The sequence below is a fragment of the Oryctolagus cuniculus genome, chromosome 8, assembly GCF_051225735.1.
Source record: "Oryctolagus cuniculus isolate XC-2025 breed Fujian yellow rabbit chromosome 8, ASM5122573v1, whole genome shotgun sequence".
In the NCBI taxonomy this organism is placed as follows: domain Eukaryota; kingdom Metazoa; phylum Chordata; class Mammalia; order Lagomorpha; family Leporidae; genus Oryctolagus; species Oryctolagus cuniculus.
The window spans coordinates 124779380-124789028 of NC_142874.1; the positions used below are offsets into that span (position 1 = coordinate 124779380).

Below are 9649 nucleotides of genomic sequence, written 5' to 3' on the forward strand. Positions count from 1 at the left end.
TTATGGTTCCCTTAGGCTATCAGTCTTGGCCTAGTGAAGAAAGGATATTTATAAGAAGTTCTTATTAAATTAAAATTATATTCTATTATTAATTTATTATATTAAATAATTGTTGGCTACCTTATTCAGGGTTAAGATGATAAATTCTAATATATCAGTAGCTGTATCAATATTTAAATGACCAAAACTATAAATTAAGCACTAACTTTACTTCTATATTTTCTATTAGACAACAATTTCTTACATAAAACAAATCTTTAATTACTCTACCTTCTCTTCCGGGAGCTCAGGGGCAAGACTTGGGTGTATAGCAGAAGTGAAAACATTGGCTGTGCTGGGTTTTGGTGAAGCTGAAGGCATGAAAACTGCTGCACTGTCATGCCTAAAGTTTATCACTTCTTTTTGTAAATATGGTATCACTCCTCCTGCTGGCTATAGAGAATGAGAATGAAAACAAAGTGTTACAGGCTCAGTTGGGGGTCAAGTTTGGGAAGACAGAAAATCAACAGGATTGAGAGGCAAAGCAAGCATTGTATTCCAGAAGTAAGTGCTTTTATGGTTTTGTAGATCATAAGCAGTTTTTCAGAAAGGGTATGGTGGTTTTCCAGGAAACCTGGTTGTCTCCTAACACTTGGCTTTAAATGAGAGTACATAGCAGAGTATATGGCATTGAGCAGTCCTCCAACAAATATCTGAGGAATTGAGTGAACCAAATCTTGAGTAGCAATAGATACAGAAGGGAGAAGTAATGATTTGTCGCTCCCCCTCTTTGTGGAGGAGCAACACAGGACCCTGCGCTGTTCTTTCGTCTGCTCGGCCCTCCCCGGGTTTGCTGGTGGTTCTTCCCGGGTTGGCTACTATCCCTTCCACCTCCGTGGAAGGGCAGTTCCCCCTGGCCACATTCCCCACTTCCGCAGGGGAGCGGCACACCGCTGGCCGGCTTTCTCGGGGGCTGCACGGGTTCCTTCAGATGTTCCCGGTGCATGCCGTCTCTCTCCTCCTTTATAGTCCTCCTCCGCCAATCCTAACTCGGCTGCCCACACGCCGAGTACGCTGCTCTCCTCCAATCAATAGCAAGTCCTACAGTTTATTAGTTGAACTGGAGGCAGCTGTGCGGAAGCTGTTTACTTCTCTCCCAGCGCCATATTGTGGGAGAGCAGATGCATAGAATAAGTCTTAATTCCAGTAACTCAGTCTAGTCCGGTTTGCTCCCCACAATGATTGTTGATGGAATCATAATAAAGTTTACATTAAAGTGAACATTAATTCAGGAGCTTATAAGAGGTCAGTTGTTGATCTCTAATGGCTAGTAAAATGTTGTAACAATGTTGTGAGGAATCTTACCAGTATAGCAATTCCAGGAGCTGTGCCTAAAAGAGGATCCAAAGAAGCTTGCTGCTGTCCCCCTGGTGTATCCTGAAAAAGCAAAAAGTTTTAAACATTTTAAACATTAAAAATTCTAAATTAGGGATATATAAAAATGTGCTCCTTTTGCCCTCCTAAGAAGTTGAACATTCCCAAATTCTTTAGCTATTTTCTTTTTTAAAAACTTTTTTATTTATTTGAAAGGTAGAGTTACAGAGAGAGGGAAAGACACATACACACACACACACACACACACACAGAGAGAATCTGAGATATCTTCCATCCTCTGGTTCACTCCCCACAAAAGGCTGCAATGGCTGTAGCTGTGCTGTCCTGAAGCAGGATCCTAGAACTCCATATGGTTCTCCCACTTGGCTGGTAGGGCCCCAACTACTTGGGCCATTTGCCACTGCTTTCCAAGGCACATTAGTAAGGAGCTGGGTCAGAAGTGGAGCAGCTGGGACTAGAACTAGTGCTCATATGGGACGCTGGCATTGTAGGTGGCAGCTTAATTCATTAAACCACAACACTGGTGTCTTAAATATTATTTTTAGATTTTATTTATTTATTTGAGAGGCAGAGTTATAGAGTGAGAAAGAGGGAGATGCAGAGAAAGGTCTTTCATCCACTGGTTCATTCCCCAGTGGCCACAGTAGCTGGATTTGGGCTGATCTGAAACCAGGAGCCAGGAGTTTCCTCTGGGTCCCCTACAAGGTTGCTGGGGCCTAAGAACTTGGGCCATCTTTCACTGCTTTCCCTGGCCATTAGCGGAGAACTGGATTGGAAGAGGAGTAGTGGGGATACTAACAGGTGCCCATATGGGATGCCGGTGCCACAGGCAGAGGCTTTGCTTAGTATGCCACAGTGCAGGCCCTAATGATTTTTTTTTAAACAACAGAAATAATAGCTCGGATTTGAGAAAGAGAAATGTAATTCCTGACATTACAGAGCTGGCTAGATACCAAATTCTGCCTTAGTTTTGGAATCTCTTTTTCCTAACCCTCTTTGTGAGGCCTTGGTGTTGATCCATTGAGCATAAGCAATCTACCCAACAGGACACCAGTGTCTAACCAAGGTTAGGAAAAAGCATAACAACTTCATAATTTTGTCTAAAGCAAGGTCACTGTCTAAGTCACGAAAGTACCAAGCATCACATCTTAATACAAGTTGCTTCTTTACAGGCATAGCCTTTGCTTTGCCCACTTTCCCTGCCTTCTAAGTAGCAATGCTTGCGATGCTCAAACAGGGAACTACCTATACTTCTTGGGAATATTCAACCTAGCATGAGCTACCATAGCTCTGAGGCCTTCCAACATCACACATCACAAGCCCAGACCCTATGAGGAGTCGTCCTAATATCTTTCTGCCAAAACACCCCATTGTCTCCCAAATGTACCGTCTCCTCGTTGTAATGAGTAGCTATGTCCAACTGTGTCCAATGAGGGGTGATTTCTTGGTCGTCTTTGAGATGCATTTTTAGGTTTAAAAGACAATGAAGCAAATAGTTTCAAAGAGTTGTTAAAGCAAAAATTACGAATTTACTTACAGGTTCTGCTTGTTGTGGAATGTATCCAAATTGAGTATAGACTGGTACCTGTAAGGTTTTTGAAAAATGTATTAGATTTTGTCTGATGGTTTTTGTTATAGATTGTGATGATTATTTAAAATAATATATTTGATATAAATAAAATTATTTTCAAAAAGTTTATATGTTCCTGGTAGTAAAAATTAATTATTAAGTTACTAAGAACTCTTTAATTCCATGACATTTCTAGGATAAAATACTCTCTCTTTATAGTAACTGGCAAAAATATAAAAGTACTACTAATTATTTCAAACTTAATTTTCAGTTTTCTCTCATTTTCAATGCCAGATTTTAGAATGTCAATTAGATTTTAAAAAAGAGTTTTCACTGGAACTGTATGAATGGTAGTTATGTACTTGCCACCTGAGTTATAACTCTAAATTTTCTTAAGTTCATAGAAGTCAATACATTTATCAAATAAAAAACAAAAAACAAAAAAAAAAAACAAAAAAAGAGAAGTCAATACAGGCGTATCTAATTGTATCACAGGATGTAGTGATCAAAGCAGTATTAAGGTAGCTAGTTATTCTTTTACTTTTTATTTTTTGAATAACAACTGCATATGTGTGTGTGTATGTGTGTGTGTGTATGTATGTCTGTGTAAAGGAGGAGGATGATAGATTTTAATGTGATGAAACTTCATTTTCAGAAGCTTTTTTGCTTCTGATTTTATTGAAGCCCATTCACCGACTTCATTTTGTTTAAAATCCACCTTTGGAGCATTACCAAGTTAATAAACACAATGATAAAAAAGAAGAAAATCTATATCCTCTTTTATGTCTACGAGGTCAAGTTGTTGAGTATTTGCCCTAGCCATACTCAGAAATTCTTTTCCCGGATGCTCTTATTCTCTCTATTCTCAGATAGAACAAATCAAACACTTGCAGTACCTGCTCCTCAAATTTCTGTTGCCCTGTTTGTGGAGGTGACTGTGTGACTGTCTGTTGAGGTTGTTCCCAGGGTAGGAGCATATAAACCGGATAGTACTGAAGCATCTATGTATAAACAGACAGGACACAAGTGATTTCATTAGATCAGCATCCTCACTTTTGAACTTCTAATGCCAAGACTATTTGAAAGCTGTTTTATATCTAGCAGTTTTACACTTTTAAACATGAGCGAAAGAATGGGATAAAGTAACCCTTCCCAAACTTTAAACTGTATCCCATCTGATATAGGACTTTGTTTTTAAGTTTACTTGATCAAACAGTTTAGACAATAGTGGGTCCAACTAAATAACAGGAGTTTTTTTTCTTGCCTTAAGAAACATATTGGAAATTGTATATGAAAGTCACTGTAAATACCTAAGAGCCTCTATAGCCTATGTAGCATTTTACCTATAGTTTTCAGGATCATTACCTGTAAGACATGGCATTAGAATTCCCAGCATAATGAATTTTTAAAAATGCATTCATTCTTTTAAAGTTATTAAAAATTAATGATTTATACTTTACTAAAGTAATCCATAAGCATTTTAGAATATTAGGAAAATCAAGAAATAGACAAGTAACAAAATCATCTGCAACTTTACCAGTCTTATTATCATGCATTGGCTCCCTAATAAATGCCTGCAAGTATTTACATACGCAAGTCTTTATAGAAAATGAGGATCACTGTATTTACATTGCAGTTTTTGTTTGTATCATTATGTAAGAGATTATATTAGACTCAAGAGATAAAAAATAAAGACCAACTTGGTTAAGGGGGTGGATATTGTGCAGTGGTTCTTAATCCTGGCTAAGAGCAAAAATCACCTATTGAGCATTTTAGAAGATGATCGTAGTTGTCATCGACTCACGGGGTTTTGATTCATTAGACTTAGAGTAGGGTACAAGCATTTGTAATTTCCAACATTACCAAAGAGATTTAGATGTTAAGCCAAGGTAGAGAGTCACTGGTTTAGTGGTTAAAAAAAAAAGGGTTGAGACTTATATTCCAGCTTAGCTATTTTCTTCATTATGATTATAAATTTAATCTTATTAAGGCTAAGTTTCCTGCTTCTTAAAGTGAAGTGATTCTATTTTTCATACATATAACTCCTTAAATGCTTATGGCCATATCTAGAAGTAACTTGTTTGGTGATGAGAATGAGACAACATTATGTGATTAGGATTACAGTAAAGCTAACTGGTGTGATTTTTTAATGAAAAGGTCAATAATCTGCTGTTGAATACCATATCTATATCCTTGCTTCTTTGAGCCTAAAATAGTATAAATTATCTTGATATTAGTCATTTTCCTTATTAACACAATTTTATTAGTTTGCCTTAATTTTTCAAGATTTTCTTATTTAATGAAAATCATCATCATTTGATTATAATATGTAATTAAATTGGAAACACTGGATACAAGAAACTGGAAATGTTTTTAGCAGAATTTTATAACTACCAAAATTACATAGATAAATGTTTCTTATCTCTATATCATAACATATACTATCAGTTTCATGTATTTTTCCTGGAGACCCTCCTTGGCTGCCTGTTCATAAAAAGCTAATCCTACATCTACAAACCGATGTCAGCCTGATGTTGTGGCATCCAGACAATGACATGACTGTATAGATTTATCTTTATTTTTAGTTTTAAGCCTTGCCGTAGGATTCAGAGCTAGAAACACAGAGGAAAGACTTCTGGAGGGTGTCTGTGGCCATCTTTCTCTATGAATACCAACATGCTTTTCAGTTACCTGTGCTTGCTCTTGAGGCATTTTGAAGGAGACTACATAAGGCATCACCTGCCAATGAAAGAGAATATGATAAAAATTGTATATGTGACTTTATTGTTTAAAATCCCTGAGCTACAGAGCTGCCGTATAAATGTATCATATGTATTAGCAGGCTTGCACAGTAAAAGATCATCTATTACACATACTAACATTAATACCGATTCTTTGTTTTTAAGATGGAATTTTCCTGAAACTTCTTTTAGCTCTTTTAATTTGTGGTTGTATACTAGGAGAGTTGATTTGAACATTATCTTTCATATTAAATGTAAAAAAAAGAGTTTAAGAAATGGTAGAGATATAAAAAGCAATATTATTCAGTGGTGCTTGTCTTAATTCAAAGCTCATTCCTATTCTTTTTCACATTAAATATGCAATTCTTTCTCCTCAAATGGAGAACTAACTTACGTGATTAGGGCCCTGTTGGGTCTGTGGGGGTGGTTGAGGCTGTGAGGGATCCATTGGGTTTGCCTGGGCTCCTTGGGTAAAACTGGCCTGTCCTGAGAAAGGCATCTGATTGGGGAGCAATCCAACAAACCGGTCCAGAGTTGGTAAGGAGAACTGAGGGAGTCCTGGAATTTGAGCCTGCTGCTGCTGTTGAAGAACACCAGAGAGAGGAGGAATCCATGAATTGAATGGGCCCTGCAAGGACACACAGGAAAAAAAAAGAAAGCATTTCTCTTTCATGTCAAAAAGATTTTAACATCAACTTTGAGCAAGAAAGAGACAAAATGTAACAAGTTTTGTGTTTTTCATGCTGCATTATAAAAAGCATCTTGACTCCTGTGAGCCATATAAATAGTATGAAACATGGCTGAGTTCCCATTGATGTGTTTCAGAAATGGAATCAGAATACACTTTGTTGCTGTTGTTGTAAAGAATAACACAAGAAACGAGCAGTGGAAAAAATTTTTCCTTAATTATTGAGGTTGAGGTACCTGGAGCTGCAGTGGCAAAAGTTGGGCATTGTTAAGTTTCAGAAGTAACTAGAAAAAGGAAACAACGTGAAAACAAGATTACTGCACACGCTAAAATGATTAAGAATAATGTTTACTACAAATATGACACAAGTTGAAGCTGACTGATCAGTTTCCTGTTAGAAGTGAGACATTTTCTCACTAAGCTTACAGTAAATTATAGTGATTAAAGGTTACAGTTAAAAACAAGGTTGGGATTTAACAATATCTCCATGCTATGTGTGATATTGCACAACGTTAGCACATTCCCGTGTTTTAATTAGTTATTTTGTGCTTCTAAACAGATATAGACACTTGTAGTAGGTGCTATTAGAACAAAAGGAGGGAAAAGGTAATTATCTCTGCCTTTGAAGAATTTGTAATCAAGCAAGGGAGGCATTATACTACACTAGTAGTAATCTGGTATGAAAAGCTAATGTGAAAATTGGAAATTTAGGTATACATAAGAGTAGTAGGTGGGATGCAAGATTATTGAAGGCTATTGTCTCTTTTCACTAGAGATCGCATTAATTATTTAAACTTACCTCATTGCTGTTGCTAGCAGACAAAAGACGTTGTGGGATAAGCTAAAACAAAAAAGGAAAAATAGAAATGTTAAACAAAGGAATTGTAGATTTTACTTGGTAAGATCAGTAGTAGCATCAAATTACTTACTGGGGCTGATAATGTAGTTCCCAGAAGTCCAAGAAGAGCTAGAATTTTCATTTTCAGATGAAATATCTAGAAAATAAATTGTGATTCTTTTCTTATCAAATATTTTGTTAAATATTTATTTATTTGAGAGATAGAGGTATATAGACAGACACAGAGAACACTCACCTCCTGGTCCATTTCCTGAATACCTGCAAGGGCCAAGTCAAAGCGGGGATAGATAATTAAAAAATCAAGTTCAGGTCTCCCAAGAGGGTGGGCAGGATCCCAATCACCTGAGTCACTACTGTTACCTCCTACAGTTGGGCATTAGCAGGAAGCTTGCTTAGGAGCTGCACCCAGATAGCAAATGAAGGTATTGTAATGCAGGCAGTGGGCCTCCTAACTGGTGTCTTAACTGCTAGGTTAAGATTCTTAGCTTGAAAGAGTCTCTCCTCTTGAAAATCATGACAAAAGTTAGTTGGTATTGTTCAGAGCAGTTGGATGAATACTTCAGTATTTACTCTTATTTGAAGATTTAAAATTTAAATTTATTTTTATGTGTCTGTAACAGAACTTGTATTTTCTCTTAGATATTTATAGAACCTGAAATTATTTGTCCTTTTAGACTGACTAAAAGGCTCACGTGGTGGCATATGATCTAACTGAAAGCATGAATGAGCAAGATGATCTCATCTTTTTGCTACTCTAGATTGAAAGAAGGCCCTTCAGACAATGGGATACCCTTAACTATGTTCAACCAATTGGGTCCTTATTGCTAAACAATTTTATTTCTATGTTGAAAAACAATAGTTGTTCAATTAAAAGTCTAACATTAAAAATTTATTAAAACTAAGCAGTTGAGACAATATTTGTCTTTTTTCATTATTTCTTGAAGTTTTTTTACTTGTAAGGCAGGGTGGTGGGGGACAGATTCAGAGACAGAAAGAGATCTGCCATCTACTGGTTTACTCTCCAAATGGTGCAATGGCCAGAGCTGGGAAAAGCCAAAGCTAGGAGCCAGGAATTCCATCCAGGGATCTCATGTGGATGGCAGGGTCTCAAGTATTTGGGTCATCCTCTGCTGCTTTCCCAGGTGTATTAGCAAGGAACTGGATTGGAAGCAGAGCAGCCAATAGTCAAACTGGTGATCCAATATGGGATGCTGGCATCACAGTGGTGGCTTAATCCAGTGTGCCACAATGCTTGATCCTTCTTTTCTTGTTTTAAAAAAAATATATGTTTATATTATAAATTTTAGACACACAGAGTCTGGAGAGAGTGGGAGAAAGGGAGAGAGGAAGAGAAGGACACAGAGAGAGAAATACAGAGACAAATCCCATTTTGTAATTCATTCCTTAAATGCCAATATGGCCAAGACTAGGCCAGGCTGAAGCTGGGTGCCAGGAACTCAACCCAAATCTCTCATATGGATGAAGGGACCCAACTACTTGGTCCATCACTTACTGCTTCCCTGAATATGCATTAGCAGGAAGTTGAAATTAGAAGTTGAGCTGGGACTTGAATCCAGGCACTCCAATATGAGATACAGGCATTCCAAGTGGCATATTTAAAATGTATACATTTATATACATTATATAGTCTATATCTGTATATGTTTATACATATAAATATATGCTATGTATTGTATGCATTATTTTATATAATATATAGTATAAATTTGTATATATTTTATTTGTTGAGATAAAATATTTTTAATTTACATTGTAGAAAAGGCTTAAAGCCTCCTCTAAATAAAAAGCTCTCAGGGTGCTGTGGCATAGCAGGTAAAGCTGCTACCTGCAGTGGCAGCATCCCAAATGGGTGCAGGTTCGGTCCTGACTGCTCCACTTCAGATCCAGTTCTCTGCTATGGTCTGGGAAAGCAGTAGAAGATGGCCCAAGTTCTGGGCCCCTGCAACCACATGGGAGATCTGGAAGAAGCTCCTCACTCCTGGCTTTAGATTGCTCCAGCTCTGGCTCTTGTGGCCGTTTGGGGAGTAAACCAATGGATGGAAGATTTCTCTCTCTCTCTCTCTCTCTTCTGCCTCTGCCACTCTGTAACTCTGCCTTTCAAATAAATAAATGTTTTAAAAAAATTCAAGAAATTAAACACAAAAAGACCATAGTCCAGCCAGAAAATAGGCAAGGGCTATATACAGTAATCAATGGAGATGTTTAGTTTTATTAATTTAAAGTAAATTTTAAAATATTCATAAAATTATTTAACCTAATTCCTATCAACTTGTTTGACAAATATTTAAAGCAAAGTTCGATCAACACTTTATTTGTAGCAAAATTTATACACTCATGTATTTCTTTAGGCTGAAGATTTGCCCTAATACTTTTCTAATTTAGGGAAATAAATTATA

The 9649-nt window shown here is 36.9% G+C and overlaps 1 protein-coding gene across 1 annotated transcript; it reads right to left on the bottom strand.

Moving 5' to 3' along the window:
* ODAM (odontogenic, ameloblast associated) lies at window positions 1–7581 on the bottom strand. The gene is made up of 11 exons (XM_008267776.3): window positions 7468–7581; window positions 7303–7368; window positions 7173–7214; window positions 6610–6657; window positions 6080–6313; window positions 5636–5683; window positions 3841–3945; window positions 2912–2959; window positions 1345–1416; window positions 271–432; window positions 1–30 (listed from the first exon to the last, which is right to left on the bottom strand). The coding sequence occupies exons 1-11, from the start codon at window positions 7477–7479 to the stop codon at window positions 1–3; spliced, it is 867 nt and encodes a 288-aa protein (XP_008265998.3). The 5' UTR covers window positions 7480–7581.
* Window positions 7582–9649: the final 2068 nt, after the last annotated feature.

Coding starts and splice junctions, on each gene's coding strand:
- ODAM (XM_008267776.3), bottom strand. Junction 6,314..6,609: donor TTTTGCCACTGCAGCTCCAG/GTACCTCAACCT, acceptor GTGTCCTTGCAG/GGCCCATTCAATTCATGGAT. Junction 2,960..3,840: donor AACAGAAATTTGAGGAGCAG/GTACTGCAAGTG, acceptor AAAACCTTACAG/GTACCAGTCTATACTCAATT.